General features: G+C 33.6%; 3 protein-coding genes and 1 long non-coding RNA gene across 4 annotated transcripts in view; 3 read left to right on the top strand and 1 right to left on the bottom strand.

Annotated features, from left to right (window-relative positions):
- The window catches only part of LOC135835115 (uncharacterized), a 473,170-nt gene that overhangs the window by 92,531 nt on the left and 355,616 nt on the right, over positions 1–25,023 (top strand). The window lies entirely within an intron of this gene.
- Positions 1–25,023, top strand: part of LOC135835114 (G-protein coupled receptor moody) — a 267,377-nt gene that overhangs the window by 46,699 nt on the left and 195,655 nt on the right. The gene's annotated exons all lie outside the window — the stretch shown is intronic.
- LOC135835135 (uncharacterized) lies at positions 7,779–10,338 on the top strand. The gene is made up of 2 exons (XR_010556826.1): positions 7,779–8,746; positions 9,906–10,338. It is a non-coding gene; the product is annotated as an uncharacterized LOC135835135 (long non-coding RNA).
- Positions 12,914–19,431, bottom strand: LOC135835116 (lachesin-like). The gene has a single exon (XM_065349216.1). It carries the CDS (start codon positions 19,130–19,132, stop codon positions 17,915–17,917), a length of 1,218 nt encoding a protein of 405 aa, XP_065205288.1. The 5' UTR covers positions 19,133–19,431; the 3' UTR covers positions 12,914–17,914.

Raw genomic sequence — 25,023 nt, forward strand, 5'->3', positions numbered from 1 at the left:
ACTCTTTGTTTATCTGCCCAAAACATCAATGAGGAGGTGGTAAATCACCAGGCATTGATGGAAGTCCTTAACCTGCCGACTCTAACATGGTGACAATTGTCACAAACTGGTTTCTTCCTGCAATTGCTCCACAGGAATGAGTGATAGGGTATAGTAACAACTCCTGGTACACATGAGTGTATGTTGTGGAGTTCATTTGCTGTGTGTAGAAAGTTGCCTACTTTTTTATTTTAAGGGGCAGAATTTAAAAAATAATTGTACAGACCAGAAGCTCGAAATTTTTTGCCCCTTAAATGAGTTAAATTAAAAGGATAGGCAAATTGCTGTGCAAGAGCAAGTTGGACATGGACAATTGGACACACAATTGTCAGTGAGGAGTCACAATGATTCCACCCGTTTTTAATTTTTTTTTTAATTTAAAAAAATGAAGAATCGATAAATGTAGAAATTACTTACAAATTTTTAACAAAATGTTTGCCCCTTAAAATAAAAAAGTAGGCAAAATTCTCAACATGAGAAATTAATGGTGCAACCTCTATGCACCCCCTCTGGATATCCCAATGCGATACCATATTTCGTTCTGGCGCAGGAAAAATAAATTTATTAGTCAATGACATTTTTGTAAGTTAGGGGTGGTGGGTTAAAGTCTCCTTTAAGTGCACTAGGTCCTCTCTGAATGCTTTATGTCCGTCCCTGTGAAGAATTCCCTTAAAAATATGTTTTTTTGATGAAAATATAATAAAATATGCTCTAACGAATTAGGCTAATTTTACCTACTAGAAATTTTATGAATCGTGGAGATAATTGAAAGTTCCCTCTCCTCTATGCATACAAAAAATATGCTCCAGCATAAAAATCCGAGCCCTGATCATGACATAAGTTCGACACCCTTAATTGATTAGGGCAGGTTAATTGCAAATCAAAGGTGACGAGCTGTGATGTGTATTTCTTGACCAGTTTAAAATCTCAAATAACGTGTTTTATTATATTTATAAGTAGTCATTTCTCATGCTGGTATCAAATCTGTGGTCAAATTAGCGAAATTGAACTCGAGAAATGAATTTACATATTAGATACATACGTAGTATTTTTTATTAAAACTTGAAACAAACTTCAATTATGTGTAATTTATCTGATTACTAAATATGCGTAATACTCCATATTTGTGTATAAAAGTTACTTTATGATTAGATATGATTTTATTTATTATGACTAACAGAAACGTAAAAAGCAAAAATTCGGACTTGTGAATAGAATTACAATCTACCTATGAAAATGTTTGAATTTTCATCATATACAGTACCTACATATATGTACTTACACACACACACCTACACCATTTTTTTACAAACATTTTTCCCACTTGCCATTGTTTACAATAATTATTTTAGAGAAGTTTAAAATTCATTTTTTAAATGACCTGAATGAACTTTTTGATAAATCTCATTGATATTAAGTAGGTAGGTAAAGGTATTTGACAGTCTCATTGTCAGTGCAAAAATAATCAAAACAATAAATTTAAAAAAAAAATTGGTCGCACGTTCGTTCTAACTAGGTACATACTTATTATCTAAATTTCCGTTGGTAGGTATAGCACTTTTTGTTGTTCAAACGACCATCATACAGGCCCAGGGCTGTTAAATTACCGTAATTTATTCGTTGGTAAAATACGGCGGTAAAATACGGTATTTTACGGTATTTATGGTATTTTACTAATTTGAATATGAAGAGTTATTTTTTGTAGTTTGACTTCGAAGTTCTGAACTTCTGAGTTCTGACCTTCCTCTGAAGTAAATTTTCATCTGTTTTGGATGTGAGATACTATAGATTATAGAAAATTTTCCGTGGACATTTTTTGGAAATTTAAGTATGGGGAAAATTTTTGGTAACTTTCAAATCATAAATTTCCATGGAAATTTGGAAATTTATGAAGGAAAGATAAAAAAAAAGTGATAATTTGGCTTTTTGGTAAATTATGGTAAAATACGGTAATAAACTTTTGGTAAAATACCGTAAAATACGGTAAAATATCACCGTAATTTACCAACATAAATTACCTTACAGCCCTGTACAGGCCTCCTTTTTTATCGTTTGATTGAATATTTCTCTTGAAAATGCCAAAAATGACATACCTAGGTAGTTAATTGATATTTCAGCTTACTTTACAATAGAGCAAATATTTTTTACTTTAGACTAGGCCTAAGTACCTATATGTATATACAGTTTTAGTTTACATGTAGGTTATGTAGAGTACTTCCTTCACGCTATAAGCTCTGATACAATACCTTTGCTTCAGTTCATCTTTATTTTTGTAACAGTATACTATTCCACCGATCAAAATTATAATTAAGGCATTCCACGCAGTAATCCAAAAATAATCCATCCAAAACGAATGAGGAACGGAAACCATTTGTGGAGCTGTATCGAGAACCGAAAAAACAGTACTATTTTCATCGCCTCTTGGATTTCGAACTCTAACCATATAATAACCATATTTTACCTCATCAGATTCAATATGAAATTTAGTTCTTTGTAGTCCTTTGCCCGATGAGTCTTGCGAATCATCCTTCAACCAGGAAGACGAAACATCTTCTCCGTTCATATACAACTTAGCCTCGAATGCGAAGATTGAATTTATTGCACAAGCAAACTCAGCACTGAACTTGGGTTTATAAGTTATATTCATCGTACAAAATTCAATTGTCGGTTTATTGCTGCGAACGAGAATTCTGAAATTCGTGTTAATCATTGATCCAGACTTCTTGGTATTGCAACGATAATTTCCTTCATCTTCTATAGTAACATTTTCAATCTTCCACGCATTTCCGATGTGAAAACGCTTTCTGCCTGGAGAAGAGCCCCTATCAGTGCGTGTAATGTTGACTGGTGGTCTAGGCCCACCACTTAGGTAGCAGTCAATGGTAACGTCTTCGCCTTCGTCGACTACTGTTTCATTTAAACTCTCCAAATCACAATCAACTTTAAGGTAATGTAGTACTCCTTGGTTGAGCTCAATGTAGCACTCATAAGAACCCAAGTCCGACGGTACAACATCGTTCAGTCTCAAATTATACGTTGCCGTTGTATCCTCACCAACATCACCAAAATATACCTTGAATCTATCATCTTTTATATTGAGAGTGGTATTCGTTGAAATCGATTTAGCCTCAGCATAAGGTGACTTCATTTTCTCCCATGACACATTGTATCCACCAATATTTTCAACCACGCAGGAAAATGTAACTGATTCCCCCAGAGCTATCGACTGGCCGCACGCCAAATTACTGTTTGTATATACGCTCGGTTCATTTTGTGAAACAACATAACCAACCACGACGCATAAAATCAGATATAATGTTATGGCACGTATCGCATTACCCATCATTAATCGTGTCAAGACTGAATAGTTAGAGATTTAAAAAAAAGCGCGAAAACCGGTAATTCACTGATTAACAATTTATAACACTGTCTTTAGTTAATAATATAGGTACAAAATACCTATAATAATTCAAAATATTACTTCGCCAGAACAGCCATAGTTAGTGACAAGCAATGATCCACAAAACTTGTGAAATCACTACAGTAATATTTAAATTTGTCACAAAAAATAAATTTTATTCACGTCGATAGAAATACAAACTCGACTTGAGATACACGAGTCGCGAATACAGCAGGTAACTAATTAAGACTTATCACATTGAAATGAAACTATGAGCTACGAAAAATCGTGTACCTACTTCCGAAGTATCGATCAGTACTTGCGATAGTTTTTTCAAAATCGATACCTACATTTTTAAATAAAAAGATGCAAAAAAATGAAAATTCATTAAATTTCATAAAAAAGAAACGTAGCGCTTGGTAAAAAGTACAAAAATTTGAAAAAAAAACAACAAAGTTGCAAACATTTCAAATATGTGCATTAGTATCGAATTATCGATAATAAGTATATCGATACTGGCGGGGCTCTAATCATAACTTCTAAAATCACGAGTGGTTTATAATTTTTCGCGAATATCTACCTATAGAACACCATGTTCCTAATTTATTCGGTACCATATGCCGATGGGTACAAACTTCAATTTTTAATTAGGTAAATAGGTAATTAATTTTATTGACAGATAATAGAGATATTTCTTAATTCATATTTTTTTCATTATTATACCTAATACTTCCATATTACACAATCACGCGGTGTTTTTGGTTTCTTATTTATCTACTCCCTAGTATAGTTCAGTGGCAAAATGTATATTTTGGGCGATAAACGGCAAATTATGATAAAGCTTTGAAATTTGGTATGATGAACAAGGACACCAAAAGAAAATTTTTAAGCCCGGGAGGCAATCGCCAAGTCCCATAGGAGGGGATTGGGGGTGATTTGGGGGGGAGGGTTCAACCCCCCCATTGAGTTTTATGTTCAAAGAACAACAAAAAAATCCAAAATTTTTAGATCATTATTCTATAAGGTTTACTTTTAGTTTATCTTGAAAAGCTCATCGCACTGCAAAAAGTAAGTAAGATAAAATAGGCTCTTTTTAGTCTAATTATGAGCAAAATTTCATTTAGTAGGTATCGCCCTGTTCGTGTTAATCTCAATTTTCTCAAATCTGATAAAGTTTTCGTTTTTTGTATATGAAACGTCTCATTTTCTACTAGTACTAGTTCAGTGGCAAACTGTAAGTAAGTGGCAAATCATGATAAAGCTTTGAAATTTGGTACGATGAACAAGGGCACCAAAAGAAAATTTTTAAGCCCGGGAGGCAATCGCCAAGTCCCATAGGAGGGGAATGGGGGTGATTTGGGGGGGAGGGTTCAACCCCCCATTTGGCTAACGGGGCGATATTGGTGTCAATTCCATATGATTAAACCCCGCTGAGTTCGAAAATACCATTACTTTCAAAATCTGAGGAAAAGGCATGCCTCTACTACCTCCCAGGAGAGGTGTAAAAAAGTGCCTCCGAGTCTTATTCGATGGCATTTGCTTTGTAGTATTCGAAAATCGACATTAGAACCTTCTCCCGCTGATTGTATCCGGTCCACAGTTTAAAAACTCCGATTTTTGCGAGAAAATGCCGAAAAAACGCCAATTTTTAACCCCTTTAGACCCTTCTGTACACGCACGGTAGAGGTATGCGAAAGTATTGATGGTCGATTCGCATTGTAATTGACCCGTAGAATCCGAAAATGACCATAAGAATGTCAATGGAAGGTCAGCGTGTCGTCTAGGCTCGAATAACTGTAATTTTGGGGTATTTTTGAGAAAAATGCAAAAACTTTACTCAGAAAATCTCAAATTTGAGGCATGCCTCTTCCTCAGATTTTGAAAGTAATGGTATTTTCGAACTCAGCGGGGTTCAATCATATGGAATTGACACCAATATCGCCCCGTTAGCCCCATTTGGAAAAATGGGGGGTTGAACCCTCCCCCAAATCACCCCCATTCCCCTCCTATGGGACTTGGCGATTGTCTCTCGGGCTTAAAAATTTTCTTTTGGTGTCCTTGTTCGCATCATACCAAATTTCAAAGCTTTATCATAATTTGCCGCTTACTTACAGTTTGCCACTGAACTAGTACGAGTATAGAAAATGAGACGTTTCATATACAAAAAACGAAAACTTTATCAGATTTGAGAAAATTGAGATTAACACGAACAGGGCGATACCTACTAAATGAAAGTTCGCTCATAATTAGACTAAAAAGAGCCTATTTCATCTTACTTACTTTTTGCAGTGCGATGAGCTTTTCAAGCTAAATTTCTAAAAGTAAACCTTATACTTAGATAATGATCTAAAAATTTTGGATTTTTTTGTAGTTCTTTGAACATAAAACTCAAAGTTGAGTAGATTAGAATCAAAACTCACTTTTATTACTAAAAAATGTTTTCCCTTTTTTTCACGGATTTTGGTAGGTACCTACTACCTACAGTTTACCAAAATTTTCGGCAAAAGAGAGTTTTGATTCCAAACTAACGAAGAAAAGAAACCTCTACATATAATTCATCAACTCTGATCAAGCTGAATTTGGCTCAATGGAAAGAGCATGTTACCAAGACCTCAGAACCAACTTTTCAGCTGCCGAAGTTGATTGCAGCACCTTCTAGGGCGTTTTGAAATTGCTGGAGAACAGTCAATTTTTACTAGAGGTTCCAGATCGGTCCGAAAATGGTAGCAATCGATTTGAAGGGTCGACTTTAGAGGATAGGCAAAGTTTCGAGCAATCTGATGCAAAAATTGACGATTTTAGAATTTTTTTGAAAATTTGAGATTTTTTCAACTTGTAAAAAAATACTTGTTTCAACTCGTCACCTCGGATTTTCAATCAGGAACGTGGCGAAGTGGTTTCGCTTGAGGGAGGGGGCGCAAAAACCATAAAATTCTCAACTTACTCGACTGAAAATTCCCAAGCTGAGTGAAAAAAGAGAGTAGATATTCAAGTTTAAAGTAGTGGGGGATAGCATCACGACATTTAGCATCCAAAAAATTGTAACGTTGCCGACAATTATCAAAATTTTAACGTGCTGAACACTGTTGTATCAAAAGTGTGTATTTCTGGACTTTTTATGGTATAGATTCGCATAATTCTTGAAATCGTTTAAAGCAGTATCTTTAAATAGCCCGAGCAAAGCGAAGGCAAAAGTTTTTGAAAATTTGTAATAATTCGAAAAGTAAAACAACATCAATTTTAATGCAAGAATTCGGTTTTTTCTGATCTCAACTTTTTAAAAATTTCATCAATGGTTTCTTGAAATTTTAAGCGAGAAAAAGACAACCAAATTGACCCGATGAGCGAAGCGAAGGCAAAAGCTTTTCAAAATTTGTAATTTCAAAACGCAAAACAGCAGTAATTTTGATATGAAAAGTTACAACGATTTAGCCTGAGCAAAACTAGGGCAAAATAAGCTTTTTTAAAAAAATAAGAAATTTGAGAATGGATACTTAGGTACATGAACGATTTTGCCGACAAAACTGGAATCTGGATAAAATTTCAGACATCATCCTTCCAGATTTCCATATTTCGATAACAAAAATTGGGAAAATCATAGATATAGTGAAACAGATTTTTGGCTTCAAAAGTTGAGAAAGTTGTTAATAGCTTACATAATATAGTGATTGCCCAGATAAATAAACACTGATGATTGTAAAATATTTAAAACTTTGAAAACTCCAAATCTAAGATATTGTTTTTGGAATTTTTTGAAAATTTGAGATTTTTCAACTATCAAGTCTAACGATAAAGTGAATATTTTTATGCTGATTATCATATCAAAAAATTTGCCTGATTTTTCTCGTATTCTCTGTTTTAAGAATTCCAAAGATTAACATGAAAATACATATTTTTTTAAAGAGTTTGAATTAGGCAAACAGACTTATTGTCGTCGGTTTGCATTTCAGCCCTTTAAGAAAAAAAAACGTGATTTTATCGTAATCACTGAAGTTTTTTAAATCGAGAATTCGAAAAAACTTCACTTCGATTTTTTGATAAAAATTTGTACCTAATTGAGCAGATTTTCAGAATTTTTGAGCGTGGACGTCATTTGGATGGAGAAATATAATTTTTCATTTTTTCCAGCTAATTTTTGGTGCTTTAAAAGATTGCGATTAAAAATCGTAAATTACCAAAAACGGTAAGGTTGGAATTTATTTTAATTCTCCAAAAAAACGTAAGATCAATTTAAGCAGTTGAAATTTTGGTTACTGTGATTTCAAGGTCCCGTTCTTATCGGAAGCGTACCTCGTTCGAAATCACACCTTTTAATTTTAAAAATTATCTACTCAAAAAATAAAAGTAGGCTTTTCAAAAAAAAATTAAACGCATTAAAAACATGATAACAGTGTTGATAAAACCTCCGCATTCGACTCGAACAAATAAATTTACACACACACGCGGTATATTTTTAATAATAAAAACATGAAACCTATCTAGTAGTTACTACACGTATGCTGTATTTCAATCATGACTTCTCACAAGAAATGAAGTTGATTTATGACTTACACGTATAAACCCTTGTAAGAATAAATTCTCGGATGTAAATTTTCTGTAAAAAGTCCAAGAAATTATGACGCATTTATATCTACTTCTAGTGCCCACAAAATCTACTCAGCAACAGCTATTTAATCGTAGCTTCTAATGTACCTTCACAGTGATTCAAATTCGAATACGAATATTTAAAATATCAAGTGCAATTCGTGCTATTCAATTCGTTCGTTTGTTTTAAAACCGATAAAAGTTTTGTTTAACTTTTAAAATTGTTCTCGCATCAGTATAGTGTTTAGCAATGTTTAAGATAAACATTGATAAAGTGATACTTTTCGTTTCGTGCTTTTTGACCTCTTTGATAATGATCCAAGCAACCGACGAAGGAGAAATCGTCGGTTGGAATAACACTAACCAAAGTGAAACCGTAACCTGGCAATCGGAAGCATTACAGACAACTCGACAGCAACCGAATCAAGAAGAAGAATCAAAATATCTGATGAATGCGGTGTTTGTGACTGGGTCACTAATTGTGCTATTTTCAATCATAATATGCGCCGGTTGGGGGATATATAGAAGAACCCTGGCATTCGACGAGGAAGGATTCGTGGATCATTATGGTAGATCTCGGCTGAGTGTGGATACGAGCGCATCAGCGAGACGAGAATCCCAATACAGCTATGTGTAGACTAACAGCTGATACATAGGTATACATATTACCTACTTGCAATGAGTATGAAGCAACTGGAGAAGCATCACTACATTGCAGAAATGGTAGATATTTTTCAATAATTTTTAAAAATTATCCAACTTAATCTGTAGTGCTTCATTCATAATTGATTCGTGCTAATTCACAATTTGAATGAAAAAATTGTCATTCAAGAAAGAACTTGCAGCATTTCGCATTAAATTATAAAATGAACTGACAAGGAAGGTTACCAAACTGACAGAAAAATACTCGAAAGAGCACTCAAAAATGCAACAATCGTCAAAATTTCAGGAGCTAAAGTTCATTTTTGGATTTTTAGTGAATTTTTGAAAATTAAAAGGGATTTTCGCTGTCTCCGGATATTTTCAACCGATTGATTTGAAACTAGGTGTGAAGGTCAAAATACTTCAGGATAATAACCGTGAATTTTTTCACATTTTTATGGTGACAATTGTCACAAACCAGTTTCTTCCTGCGTTCGCTCCGCAGGAACGAGTCATAGGGTAGGAACGACTCCTGGTACGTATTCGTGTATGTTCTGCCGTTCGTTTGCTGTGTTCGGAAGGTTGCCTACTTTTTCATTTTAAGGGGCAGAAATTTTTAAACAATTTTTGTACAAGCCAAAAGCTTGAAATTTTTGCCCCTGAAATTAAAAAGATAGGCAAATTGCTGTGCACGAGAAAGTTGGACATGAACACACAATTGTCATATGAGGAGTCAGTAAGTATAATTCCACCTGTTTTTAACTTAAAAAAAATAAAATATCAATAAAAATGTGGAAAATACAATTTTTTTTCTCTAAAATATTTGCCCCTTAAAATAACAAAGTAGGCAAAAGTTCCAACATGAGAAATAAATGGTGCAACCAGCAACCACCCCCTCTGGATACCACAATGACATACCATATTATTTTGTTCTTGCGCAGGAAAATTTATTAGTCGATGACATTTTTGTATGTTGAGGGGCGCGGGCTAAATAAATGCCAACTCGAACTACATCATAGGTATATTACAATTTTAGCGAAATCGGAAATTTTAGATTTTTTCTCGCTTATTTTCCTCATTTTTCAATTTGGAAAAATTTACCCTACTACAAGTAGAAAAAATTGAAATTTTATAATTTTGCTGAAATTGCAAAAAATAAGCACCTTAATCAAACATTCCTCATTATTTGGTAATTTATTCAACTTATCACTAACACTTGTTTAATTTTTTAATCGTTCAGGAGCTCGTAAAAAAATGAACGTGACTTACCTACCTGAAGAGAATTTGCTGTAACTATGGATTATTTGTCTGAAGTAGTCGAGAGCAGATAAGAATGGAAACTTATATGACTGTTCAAATTCACTTCCACATATTCTAGAGAAAATATGAGAATCCTGAAAAAAAAATTAAACCATATAGAAGGCTATGCGAAGCACCGAGCGATTGGAAATTGATGTAACGTATCGATAGAAGAGATTCTTATTGAGTATCTACTGAAGTACTGATGACTGAGTCGGGAAAATATTTTACCTACACAGTTTTAGAATAATTATACGTTCTAAAAAGACTATAGGTATTCATTATACTTAGTTTCATTATTTATAGGCAGTAAGTACATATTTAGAGAATCTTCAAGATTCACCAATAATTAAAAAATAAACTTAAATAAGGTTCTCGTTTTTTTTTTTTTTAATTCAACATTTGCAATCAGTAGAAAATGCAATTTCACATCAGTGGAGTGGAAAAGTTACCTATTTATGCTGATGCGGACTTGGTTCAAATGGGTTATTTTATTCGCACTGCGATTCAAAGTGTATGACATCTTGAAGTGACTGAAAACAGGTCCACTAGTACAGGGAGCAGTTTTTCAATTTTTACACAAAAACTGTTAATTATTTTTGAAGCACTACTTAAAGGGAATCTAATTTCCTATTTTTTTGGTATTAAAAAAAATAAATTTCGATCATTTGCAACGCGACAAATTCAATTTTCATGCATTTTGACCCGTTTTCAGAATTTCAGAACTTTTCATTGAAAATCCACCAAAAATACATCGTAACACCTATTTTTTTTTCAATTTTCTCAATATTCAGCGTTGATCATTTTCAACGTTGCAAATTAAATTTTCATGTAGCAATTTTCGTTCGTTTTCAATATTTCACAATTAAAAAAAAAACTTCAAAGATGTTTCGTAAAAATTATACAACAATACACCACATGCAAATTTAATTGCACGAACAATAAATTATACTCTTTCCTCTTTCTTAAACAGTAACTACTGATAACTTTGTTTACTTACTACTTTTTATCAGTAGTAGGTAGTATGTAGTAGTAGGCGGATTACATGATATATTAAACTGATGTATACTCATGCAATTACACAATTGAATATCTCTGCGAGGTTGAAGCTACAAATCTGGTAATTGTATCAATGTAAAGAGGAGAAAATGCTGTATATTGAGAAAATGAAAAAAAAAATTAGGGTTTAACTACGACGTATTTTTGAACCAAATCCTTACATTGAAATTGATGAAGTTCTACTTTGCAAACTACAAACTTTTCAAAGCTTTTGCCCTCGCTTCGCTCGGGTCAGTTTGGTTCTCTTCTGCAGGGTTGCAATTTTAAGAAATCTGTGATTGAATTTGAAAAATGTTGAGATCAGAAAAACCCAATTCTTTTATTAAAACTGACGTTATTCTACTTTCAAATCCTAATTTTTTCAAAATTTTTGCCCGAGCGAAATTCAAAACGCCCTGCTTTAAGAAATTTCAAAAATATGAAAGTTGAACAGAAAAATTTCAAAAATACTCATAATACTCAAAGCATATGAAATATGCACACATTTTTTCCTAAACAGATTAACTAGGTTTTCAAAATTTATTGCTACCATGCAGTGTTCAGCACGTTAAAATTTTGATTATTATTGTCGGAAACGTTACAATTTTTTGGATGCAAAATGTCGTTATTATGTACAATTGCCCCACCACTTGTAACCAAAATACCCTCCTTTTTCATCGACTTGGGAATTTTCAGTCGAATAAGTTGGGAATTTTATGTTTTTTTGCCTGCCCCCTCCCCCCAGCAAACCTACATCGTGCTCTCGCGTCAATTACGTATACAGATCGAGTTGATTTCATAAAAAATGTTATCAATTTCCACTTAATGTAGAGATATTCTCTAACAGCAGTTTTGAAAAAAAAAACACACATGATTTTTCACAGGAAGACGAGGAAGTACGTATTTACTCATAAATGGTTAAGTATGTACTCAAATGCCAACTCGTTGAAACATTTCCGATGACAAAAATTCCCGGACTAGCCATTGTACGTCAAATAAACGTCATTTTGTTATCAATTTTTATACTTAATCATCTGTGTCAATAATGATAATAATACCACGAAATAAATGTACTTATAAAATTTCAGATGAAAATTTATTCATCCGTCGATTACCGATTAGGTGTAAGCAAAACAAATTATTCTTGAATCTAGACGTTCAATTTCTAAGTAGGTATATGACTGCTTTATTGCAGGGGTTTCCAGCCAATCATCGATTGGCTTTTGGCTATCAGCTTTTAGCTTAATTTTAATCAGCTTAAATAAATCTGGCTATTGGCTGGCGATTGGTTACCCACATTGAAACCTCCCAAAAAATGAATTTATTTGGTGTACTCATTACTCAATACTCATTAGAAGAGGAAATTTGGTTTTTCGACTTTGATTTCTCTGAAAAATGTATTCAAGTCATCGCGGAATTCATAAAAACGAAGCTTATAATACGAACGTACAATGTACATATGATTAACCAGGTATCAAGCAGTAATCAATTGACTTATACGATGTCATTAATTACATTTCAGGTCAAAAGTTCAGTAATGAAATAATCAATCAAAATTCCTATCATTCTTGTATCTACCTATACTTCACTCACAGCTTATCGATGTAGATCTGTACGCACAGCGATCAGTCACTTGAGCCACGAAATATGAATTTAATAAAAATCAACTAAATTCAGGTTGATCCCTGCCCCCCCCGAAGACTCTAACAGTTGAAAATAATAAGAAAACATAACTTTCATGATAAAAAAATGTTGAAAATTTTCAATCGCACTCTACTTCAAATATGATTGATTGATTGAAGCATTTTACTTTCATTTTTTAATCCTATAAAATCTTTACTTTACTACATAGATGTACTTTTATCATTTATTATTACTTATCAGTCAAGTTTACTTAATCAAAATCACAACCTCGTTAGTATTTTTTATTTTACAATAAAAACATATTTTACGTACAAGTGTCTAATTGTGAGTAGAATAAACAATAGTAGGGTTCATATCATAGTATAGTGGCTCATAGTCATATCACAGTGATGCTTATTAAACAGCTGTATAACTATACATACTTTTATGCACCGATTGCGCTTTTGCAAAGCAGGGGTTCCTAACTTCTCCAATATTTTGCATTGATTAACACAAATGGTACCAATTTTTTTAGTCATTATTGAATATGTAAAAAAATCGAAAAAATTTTATAAGTTTCCGACTTTTTTCTAGAATTTTTGAAATTGGTCGTATAATGAACCAAAAATTGGCACCACTCCGTTCCAAAATACGTTGTGTATTTCCTCAATTTTAGATAAATTTTCCTTTTTGATGTTTTGGCGAGATCAATGCGAAATATTCTAGAAGAAAAATGTTTAAAACACAAATACATAAACAAGAGTGAAAAAATAAACACAATTTTTTCGAAAATTTCCTCTCTTTGAAAGCTCATTTCAGCCCCTCCCCCTCAAAGGGCAATATATTCCTCTTTCCTGAGACTCAAATTACATTACGAGATACTTTTAATCAAAAAATTATAGACATGGCACTAAAAGATAAGAAAAAAATTGAAAACAATTCGCATTCATTCTCAACAGATTATAAACAAACAAATTTCTCGTCTCACGTCGAATTCTTAAAATGGGTTGGTTATTTCAACAGCCCAACAGAACTAAGTAAGCTATTAACTATAATATTAATTAAATTTTGTTACCCATTTCTGTTTCTAATCGGATTTTGATCCTTTCCTCATGTTGTAAAAGCTATAAGAAATACGAATATTGTGTAAAAAAATAAATGCAAAAGGGCAATTTTCCAAAAAGTGACCTTAAATCTTGCAATTACCTCGAGCAGGGGCTAAGGGTAAAAGAGAAAACTTGGTCGATTCATAGTCAAATTTGAAAAATTGCGAAGCAGTCTCCTTTTAATAATATGTTGCACAAAATACACAGGTAAGTCCAAGTACCCATGAAAATTTCATACAGATTGGTTGGTTACGTTTTGAATAATACTCTGTCAAAGTGAACTTATAATAAAAAAAATAATCGGGCGTATGACATTTTAATGCTAGGTATGTATTTTGGGAACCCCCGCCATACTGACAAAATTTTAGGGAAAAGTGCAAAAGATGTATTTGAAGAGTGATATTCCAAAACTCGCTTTGTCCATTTTTATCAAAATTGGGTTTTCAGTGGTACCTGGTAGATGAAGTATTAACTCACATTCCTACATCATCAGCCTACCAAAATGAGGTGTTAAACTCACCTAAATAGCCAATTCACTGAAAATTTTTAAAAAAATAACGTTCCAAAACGCGTTTTGTCCATTTTTATTGACATTTTTTTCAGCAGTATTTAGTGGATGAAATGTATACCTACACTCCTACATCATAAATCCACCCAAATAAAGTGCTAAACTCGCCTAAAAAGCCAATTTACCCGTTTAAAGGGAAACTGTTTTTCCTCTCTCCTGAAAAGTTGTGAAAATGGACAAAGCGAGTTTTGGAATATCACTCTTCATTTCTTTCAATCGTTTGCGCTTCTGGTAATAATAACCATCAGAAGCCCCAAACGATTATTTGCCGCTTAAGCATAAATTATAATCAAGTTGACTTTTTATAAATAGGGTAATACATCTAACAATTTTTTAAAAAATTCAATTTGGTTTAATATTATAATTTAGGTCAGAATTTATGAATATCACATATCATCAAAATATAACAAACAACTAATAAGTAGGTACCTACGTATAGTACCTAGACCTACTACCCAGGTACCTAAACATGATACCAACCTATAAGATACGTAAATGATTTTTAGAAGGAACAATAATTCTATCACAATGAAACATTTTGCAGTAAAACAATTTTATTTTGGTTATCTCTAAAGTCAAACGTCGTGCTTGGCACGACGTTATGCGGTACGACGTTTGACTGATTTCTTAGTTAGTAAGTTAATTTAATACGAATACAAACAAAATGTTTTCAAAAAAAATCCTGATAAGAATAAGGAACCATGGAATAGTTATCATCTAATTACAGCAGCTTAATAAAATTTACATTTAAAAAATGCAAGTGCAAGAGTACAAGAACATGTAGAGTAAATTATTGAATAAAGTGTTGAGGAAACTTTTTTCAAAATCTACTGCAGGCTTTAGAAGTACTCAAAAAGAAGAAACCTGAAACCATTAGCACCCAAAAACATTGCTAAAAACTAAGCAAAAAATCAACATTTTCGTTTCTCTCTCATCGCCAATTAATTTCCTAAAAAAATCCCCATCAGAATCAAACAAACTGGTAAAAAAAAGTTTATAGTCCAGCCGGAAAGCTTTTTATAATTTTTATTAAAATTTGAAGGAAGTTGAAAAAATTTTCAAAAAATCTGGCCATTTCAGCGAATTTTTTCAGCTGTAAGAAAGCTTGAATCTGAATTTCGATGTGACGTCACAAAATGATCTTCTGGGCTCTGATTGACTTATATGTAGCAAGTCTTATAAAAAAAATAGGATTGATTCCCGTCAAATATTGTGACGTCACATCGATCATGTCCATTAGTGGTTAGAATAATATTACGATTAGTACACACACACGTTTTTCGGATACCTATACTTAAATAAAAAAAGGTTAAAAAACATTGATTTTTTTTGTATTTTTAAAAAAATATTTTTTGAAACATTTTGACAGTTAAATACCATAGATGAAATGGGATCAATGGAACGAGATCCGCAATGAAATTTCGTTCCCTTTGATGTCCCATTAATTGAATTTAGAACAAAAAACTTGAAAAATAATTTAAAATATGTTAATATGAGTTTTTTGAGAAAGTCAATCAATTCTTCGATAGATATGACCAAGGCTCGGATATTTTCTCCCTAAGAACCCTGAATATAATGCGTGATATTCCCCCCAAAAAATTCAAAAATATGCTTAAGATGTAAAAATATTCCCTATAATGATATGGGTGTTGTTCAACAGGGAAAATCAATTTCCAGACGATTTCATTAATATTGTTATGGATAACACTAGGGATTCATCAGCAAAAATTCAAAACGGGGCGTTTTATTTCATTATAAAATTTAAAAAGGAACAAGAGATGCAAATTTCGTCATCTTTGGAAATGTAAGGAACTTTTTGATCTTTAAAATCACGAAAAGGAACATAATAGTAAACAAAAAAAAAGAGGTAGTCAAGAGCGAGTCGATTTTGAAACAACGAAAACGATAAAAACTGAGAAGGTGAGCGTTGCATAAGTATTCTGCGGTGACAATGAAAAAAAAATTCGGATTTTTGAATGCAGCACACCTGTAAAATGTGCTATGTGGTGTCAAAAAATGATCGCCTTGTACGAAGTGCAATAGAGTAACGAACTAACGATGCACTGGATTTTTTTGTTGATAATTTGATGTTTTTTTTCGTCACAAGCTAACCCTAAAACAGGTTTTAAATTACATTTTCTACAAAAAAAAAAAAAAAATTTTCATTTTATTCCGCTGTGGGAAAAAATTGATCGATTAACGCAATTCTGTTCTTGTTTTATATTTCTCTATACCAAAAGGTTACAATGATATAAAATTCACCTATTATACTTATTCAATATTTCTTCACTTACCATCCACGTCCAATGGCCAACATTCACCTTATATCCTAGCTAGAAACTACATACTTATTTACATTGACTGAACAAATTTTTTTAAAATGAAACCCAGATTTTCATAAGGTAATTAATGGCCATCGGACATGGACAGCGACTGAAAAAATATTGAATATGCATAATAAGTGAATTTTATATCCTTAAGATTTTTTTGCAGGTGCTGAAGAACAGAAGTATAGAGAAACGAACAAAAGCGTGCGTTAAAAGCTCAATTTTTTTCCACAGCAAAATAAAATAGAAAAATCGGTTTTTTTCGTAGAAAATATAATTTAAAAACTGTTTTAGGGTTAGCTTGTGACGAAAAAAAACATCAAATCATCACCAAACAAAAAGCCCAGGGTATCCTCTCTATTGCACTTCGTACATGTAGCGCGTACTCAACGATTTCTCCACCACGCGTCGCCGTGGGACTCCTAAGGTCGCGCTCGGATGTTACATTCCAAACTTTGGAGCTATTGCGACACGGGTTAAAATCGAGTTGGAGGGATGAAACTTTGGGGATCATTTTTTTATACCTCATAGCACATTTTTCAGGTGTGCTGTAATAAAAATAATGAACAAAATTTTTTCCCTGTGTATTTCATTGTCACCCTAAACTATATGCTTTTTTATGCTTTTAAGGTGAAATATGATAAAATATGCTCTCACGAATTAGGCTCATTTCAACGAAAATTTTATGAATCGCGGAGATGATTGAAAAATTTCCTATCCCCTACGCATACGAAAAATATGCTCGAGCATAAAAATCCGAGCCCTGGTTAAGACATTTTTGATATAAGTACTTAGGTGGTTTTTACTTTAAAAAAAAAAAGTTTTCAATCTGCACCAGGGACCTCAGAATTGAATCTATAGGTACTCAAATTATCATGATAAAATTAGAAAAGAAAGAGAAAATGGAGAAACTGCTTTTTTTTCAAAAAAATTATGTTCCCAACTGTTTAAGTATTTTTTCAATATTTCAAAAACGGGCTTTTGGACTACTTGTTTAGACTACTCGTCTTTTTAAAAAAAATACCAAAAAACATTTTTTTTTTGCATTTTTTACTTAAACGATGGCTTAAATTGAAAAATAAGCTGAGTTACGATCACAAAACAAAATATTAATCACATTCGATTGTAGCAGGTAAATGGTAAATTTCATTATTTAAATTATCTCTGCAATTTGATTTTCAAATATTGGTAATTTTTCAAACGAATCCTCAATTAATGAAAGATGATTCAAAAATTAAAAAAAAACTGGAATCATAAAAAAAATTAAAATTGAATTAATTACATTTCATTAGTCAAATGAAGTTGTCCTTAATCCTTGATCGGGTCCTGTACCGGGTGCTGATTGTTGAACAACTTGACGACCTTGAAAATTATGAAATTGTTCCTCACACCACTTTTTTCCATTACCAAAAACCAGTTTTAGTTGCTCTCTGTGCAATATTATTTCTATGATCAGCACAACGCAAATAGCAAACCAGATCCAGAAATTACTCCCACAAGCAGAGTCTTCGGGGATTCCGCAAGGAGAGTTAGCCGTCGCAGACCAGGTGCCATTCGAAAATGCAAAAGTTCTGTTCGCATCGCCCACTTTATTCCTAGCTGTAATCAAATACACACCAACTTTCTCCTCACCGGAAACGTTTAATTTTGCTCTGTGAAGTTTCTTGTCTGATACGCTATAGTCAGTTGCCACAGTCAAATTTTCACCTTTTGTCAAATCCTTTCCATCTCTAAACCAGAAAATTTCAATACTGGGGACCGAATCAATCACACAAACAAACTCAGCGCTGAATTTGGGACCATAATAATCATATTTTGTAGTACAATATAGAAATATCGGTTTAGCGATAACGAATACCCTAACATTCCTTTTAACCGTTAAAGCCGGTGTATCTGCTTCGCAGGTATAATTTCCTTCGTCTTGTTTTGTGATTTTATCAATCTCCCATAAATTTCCAGGGCGAGAAGATATTATAGCGGAAGAACTAGCATCGTAGCGTTTTATAGTAATTGTAGGCTTAGGCTTTCCATTCGCATAGCATTGGATAGTGAAATTACTGCCTTCATTTACTTGTACTTCTGTTTCGGTAGAATTATAGTAAGAAGCCTCTTCGAAGAATTCTAGTTTTGTTTCTGCCTTAATAAGGTTAGTGCTATTCTGACCGAGTGATATTTCACAAATATAGGTACCAATGTCAGATTGTTCGATTTCACTAATAGTTAAAATATAAGCTGACGTTGGGCTGTCGAAGTTCACAGCGAATCTGTTATTTTTTATAATGAGAGTTGTGTCCGTTGAAATTTGCTCCACAGTTGAATTATTAATGCTTCTTTTCCACGACAACGGATAGCCGGAATTCTGAACTTTACACGAAAGAATGACGGTATCCTTTTGAGTTACCCATTGATCTGAAGTAATGCTGAGGATCTTCGGTTCTGTTTGCGGTAAAACATTACGCACGACACATAGAAATACCAACAGAAATATACGCATCGCAGCATTCATCAGTTATGAACATTGAAGAGGTCACATCATTTAAAATTCGGCAGTCCAATTGATGATAAACTAATTGATAACATAGTTACCGGTGTGTGAATATAAAATATTACTTGACAAGTGGTTAGGTGCGATGTATAGCTGATGATTCATATAATATATAAAACAGGTACTTTACTAATAAAACACTAATTGAGCCGCAACAACACAAATCAACAGCATAACACTTAGTATTTTGTTGATAAGAAATTCGTTTTAACATTTTATCCGTTCATAGCAGTCGCAGTTAGCGGCGAACTGACAGGAATAAGTAAATATCAAGTAATATACTTGCATCTGTGTGCAGTACTTGGGTGCGTATTCGCACTCTACTGGTGTTGATTTGAACTACAGGGAATATTGTGTGAGAAGCTAGTTATGTGTATTACCGCGTATTTACGCATATAGCAAAATGTAGAACTAGAAACACTGGAAAAATACACTTTTTTCAATTTTTCTTGAAAATGAAGGGTTTTAAGAAAATTTTTGTATGGACTTACTTTGAAGAGGATGAAATTTCCAATCGAATGGTACAACTTTTTCTCAATTTTGTATAGAAACCGCGATTTTCACATACGATGATACGAGTATTTCTAATGAACAAATCATGTAAGTATATCAACTTTGAAATTAAAATTACGCAAAATTATTAGAAAGGGGACGAAATTCTGAACATTTTGATTCATTAAAATACCTATGTGTCTACTCATAATTACGCGTAATTTTAATTCATAGTTGATATACATGAGTCCATAAAAAAAGTGTGAAAATCGCCATTTCTATACAAAATTGAAAAATTAGTTCCGATCGATAGAAAAAAATTTTTTATTCAATTCAAGTCCGAACAAAAATTTTCCCAAACCAACACATCCAAGAAAAATTTAAAAAACTGTATTTTTCTCATGTTTCTAGGGCTGTTTTCTTCATTTCTTGGTTGAGTAAGCGTTCAGTCGACACTAGCGCTGTACCTCGTCGGTTGAAAAGCTTGCAAAAAAAAACTTGACGTCTCCAAATTCAACTTTAATATAAAATTTCAAGATTTTCCATTAAAAAATATTGAAAAAAACGATTTTTTCTAGAAAGAGGGCCATTCCACGTCAATTGGACCAAGAAGTGTTAGATGGGTTCGACGATTTTTTTGAAATTTTTCCTGTGGAAAGACCTTCCGAAGGGATGACCAATGGCGCAAATCGTAGCCCTCTATCCCATTTTTAACGGCACCCAGGGGGTGTCAAAGTTTTCAGTGAACCCAAAATATCATCATTATCATCCATTTCAGCAGTGGATTACTCGATAACCGCGATACCTACCAAAATGGAACTTTATCCCATAGTTAGGGGCTTTGAAAGGCTTTTTGGTGATATCATAAAAATCAGTGTTGCCACTTTTTTTCGTACAAAAAATTAGCTCAAAAATTTCAAAACGTAGTTTTCATATCGTTTCGACTCTGAAAAATTCTGAAAAGAATAATATATTATGGACAACTGTTCATGCTGAACAACATATTAAAAAATTGGGATGGTAACTTTTCGCAAAGTCGATTTAAAAAAATTTAATGTTTGCAAAAAAATGAGATTCTTTGATTTAAAACATGAAACAAAGTTTTGATTGGTAAAGTTGACCCATTTGACCCCTATTTTCATGTATCCGTTGAAAAAGTTGAAAACCCCCTTTCACTCAATAAAATGAACTCATCACAAAAAAATCAAACTTCGAAAAAATTCAATTTTCAATTCCAAACATCAAAAAAAGTTCAAATTTATTCAGTTGTCTCATTTGGACCTCTTTCTGACGTATTTCATGAAAAAACTTATAAAAATCACACTCACAGCAAAAAAAATATAATTTGTTCATTTTTTGAATTTTTTTGAATTTTGATTTTTTTGTGATGAGTTAATTTCACCGAGTAAAGGGGCTTTTTCAACTTTTTTAACGGATACGTAAAAATAGGGGTCAAATGAGTCAACTTTACCAATCAAACCTTGTTTCATGTTTTAAATAAAAAAATCTCAGTTTTTTTCAAACTTTAAATTTTTTAAAAATGACTTTGCGACAAGTTACCATCCCAATTTTTCAATATGTTGTTCAGCATGAACAGTTGTCCATAATAAATATTTTTTTCAGAATTTTTGCGAGTCGGAACGATATGAAACTACGTTTTGAAACTTTTTGAGCTAATTTTTTGTATGAAAAAAAGTGGAAAAACTGATTTTGATGACATCACCAAAAAGCCTTTCAAAACCCCTAACTATGGGGAAAAGTTCCATTTTGGTAGGTATCGCGGTTATCGAGTAATCCACTGCTGAAATGGATGATATTTTAGGTTCACTGAAAACTTTGACACCCCCTGGCTGCCGTTAAAAATGGGCTACAGGGCTACGATTTGCGCCATTGGTCATCCCTTCGGAAGGTCTTTCTACAGGAAAAATTTCAAAAAAATCGCCGAACCCACCTACCACTTCTTAGTCCTATTGACGTGGAATTACCCAAGAGTCACGTTGGAAGCCCACTCAAAAAAAAATTTAAAAAAAAATTCAAGGAAATGTTGGATTTTTTATTTGGCATCCGCATTCCGCAGTTCCATGATTTCGCATTAAAGTCTTGATAGTGTGTCGCGAAAAAAAATGTTGTGGAATTTTGACCAAATTTAGTAGAGACTTTGATTCTGAGTTGAAACCAAAAAAAAAAAAAATAATTCCAAGTTGAAAGTCTTTCAGAAAAATTTCGAAGATTCCAGTCAAAGAAGAGACATTTTCGAAAAACTCGATGATTTCGCCCCGGCCCCTACACAACCTATTTTGGAGAAAATGGCTCAGTTCCAAAATAATGGTATTTGAAATTCTGCGTCGATCCAGGCCATTGCCATAATCCAAGACCACTTTTAGGGTTCTATTGAGTGGTTGAAAAATTGCAAATCGCTTCTTCTTGGTAGAGCGGGAAAATAACGTAAAAAAGCAGCGGCAAAAAGGAAAAAATTGGCACATCAATTTTTTCTTCGGGAATGTGTTCGGATGGACCCTCTGAACCACCAAAAAAAAGCCGACTCTCCTATCCCTGGAGGAAAATTTTTTAGGGGGCTGAAACCGGTTCCGATTCACGTTTTTTGCGTTTTACTCCGTAAATATTAGGTTTTTGAGAAAAACTACCATGACGAAAAATGTTCCCCTTTCAATTCTCGACAATTTGATGCTACGCTCGATATCCATTGCTCAAGGGGGGTGTCCAAAAAAAGGGGTGGAAAGAGTAGGTGTTTCAAAAAAGGTCAGTCCAATAAATTAATCAAAATTACCACTTAAAATCATTCGTTTTGGCTCAAATTTTTTTTACAAAGTCTACTCACCCAACTACTAATCAAACTATCGTTGGTTTGTCTTCAACCCTCCTCGGGGGTTCGTGAGGGTTGCTTGATTTTTCAAGTAACACACTACTGAATCATATATTTGAAAAACAAATCTGGACGTGCGATATATCGAATAGTATGTTTTCGAGGTCGCTGAATACGAATATGAACTCATTTTTTGCATACAACCCCTCAAAGCCCCTCTGTGCCCCAAAATGGGGGTCAAAATTTTGAAAAATCGTGAAAAGTCGAGTGATATATCGAATGGTACGTTTTCGAGGTCGCCGAGTGCGAATATGAACTTATTTTTAGGGTCCCACCCCCCAATGTCCCTCTGTGCCCCAAAATGAGGGTGAAAATTTTGAAAAATCGTGAAAAGTCGAGTGATATATCGAATTGCATGTTTTAAAAGTCGCTGAGCACGAATATGACCTTATTTTTTGGGCCCAACCCCGCACAGCTCCCAACTGCCCCCAAAAAATACCAAAATTTTGAAAAAATGTGAAAAGTCGAGTGACATATTGAATGGTATGTTTTCGAAATCGCTGAGTACGAATATGAACTTATTTTTTGCCTACAGCCCCGCAAAGCCCCTCTGTGCCTCAAAATTAAGGTCAAAATTTTGATAACTCGTGAAAAGTCGACTGATATATCGAATGGCATGTTTTTTTTTAAAAAACACGAACTACGAACTACTAATTTTCGATGTTTTCTTACATAAAAAAAAAATGATTTCATTTTGTTTTCGATTGGTAGCCAATACAGTAGACTCCCGATTATCCGACCTAATCGGGGGTGTAAGGTGGGTCGGATATCAAAAAAGTCGGATAATCCAAAATTGATGTTTTAAGCGTAAAAATGAAGTGCATAAGCTTGTGACGACAAGCTTTCATTCAGAAAATCAAGTTTTGGCTCAAAACAGGAACAAAGAATCGAAAAAATATCTAATAAACAAAAATAACGTACTTTTGTACATAAGACAATGAAATACTGACTCAAATTATAATTTTTTGAGATAAGTTGGATCGATTTCAAGGAAAATAACACTGTTAGAATACAAAATGCTGAATCCTGCATCATTATTTACACTCCAAAATCAAAAATTAGATGTTTTTTGGATTATCCGACCTTGGTGGGTCGGATAATGCGAAAAGTGAGTCGGATAACCTGAAAGTCGGATAATTGGGAGTCTACTGTAAAAAATGAAATCGAAAACTTTACAGGAAAACAATCGAAATGAAAACACTGAGATAGACAAGAAGATTGACATTTTACCTACTAAAGACATTGAGGATAATTTTGTGGCGTTAGTATAAGACGTTCGAATAGTAAAATGAGTGAAATAATAAAAATGAGTCTGTAGTCGTATTCAGCGATCTTGAAAACATACTATTCGACGTATTACACGTTTTTTGGTGACGTTTCGAAATTTTATCCTATTTGGGGGGCGTTTTGGTGACTTTTCGAAATTTTATCCTATTTAGTGGGCGTAAGGGGATTTTGAGGGATCGTAAGTAGAGCAGGAAAAAAGTGATTTCGAAAACATACCATTCAATATGTCACTCGACTTTTCACATTTTTTCAAAATTTTGGTATTTTTTGGGAGCAGTTGGGAGCTGTGCGGGGTTGGGCCCAAAAAATAAGGTCATATTCGTGCTCAGCGACTTTTAAAACATGCAATTCGATATATTACTCGACTTTTCACGATTTTTCAAAATTTTCACCCTCATTTTGGGGCACAGAGGGACATTGGGGGGTGGGACCCTAAAAATAAGTTCATATTCGCACTCGGCGACCTCGAAAACGTACCATTCGATATATCACTCGACTTTTCACGATTTTTCAAAATTTTGACCCCCATTTTGGGGCACAGAGGGGCTTTGAGGGGTTGTATGCAAAAAATGAGTTCATATTCGTATTCAGCGACCTCGAAAACATACTATTCGATATATCGCACGTCCAGATTTGTTTTTCAAATATATGATTCAGTAGTGTGTTACTTGAAAAATCAAGCAACCCTCACGAACCCCCGAGGAGGGTTGAAGACAAACCAACGATAGTTTGATTAGTAGTTGGGTGAGTAGACTTTGTAAAAAAAATTTGAGCCAAAACGAATGATTTTAAGTGGTAATTTTGATTAATTTATTGGACTGACCTTTTTTGAAACACCTACTCTTTCCACCCCTTTTTTTGGACACCCCCCTTGAGCAATGGATATCGAGCGTAGCATCAAATTGTCGAGAATTGAAAGGGGAACATTTTTCGTCATGGTAGTTTTTCTCAAAAACCTAATATTTACGGAGTAAAACGCAAAAAACGTGAATCGGAACCGGTTTCAGCCCCCTAAAAAATTTTCCTCCAGGGATAGGAGAGTCGGCTTTTTTTTGGTGGTTCAGAGGGTCCATCCGAACACATTCCCGAAGAAAAAATTGATGTGCCAATTTTTTCCTTTTTAAAACCGCTATTTGCCCGCTCTATGGGTGAATTCGTGCTTTGAAACTTTTTTCTTTTCAAATACTTC

Source organism: Planococcus citri, chromosome 2 (genome assembly GCF_950023065.1).
Source record: "Planococcus citri chromosome 2, ihPlaCitr1.1, whole genome shotgun sequence".
NCBI classification, from domain to species: Eukaryota; Metazoa; Arthropoda; class Insecta; order Hemiptera; family Pseudococcidae; genus Planococcus; species Planococcus citri.

Excerpts from the sequence above, each read along its gene's own strand:
- LOC135835116 (XM_065349216.1), bottom strand. The coding sequence starts at position 19,132 with ATGAATGCTGCGATGCGTATATTTCTGTTGGTATTTCTATGTGTCGTG.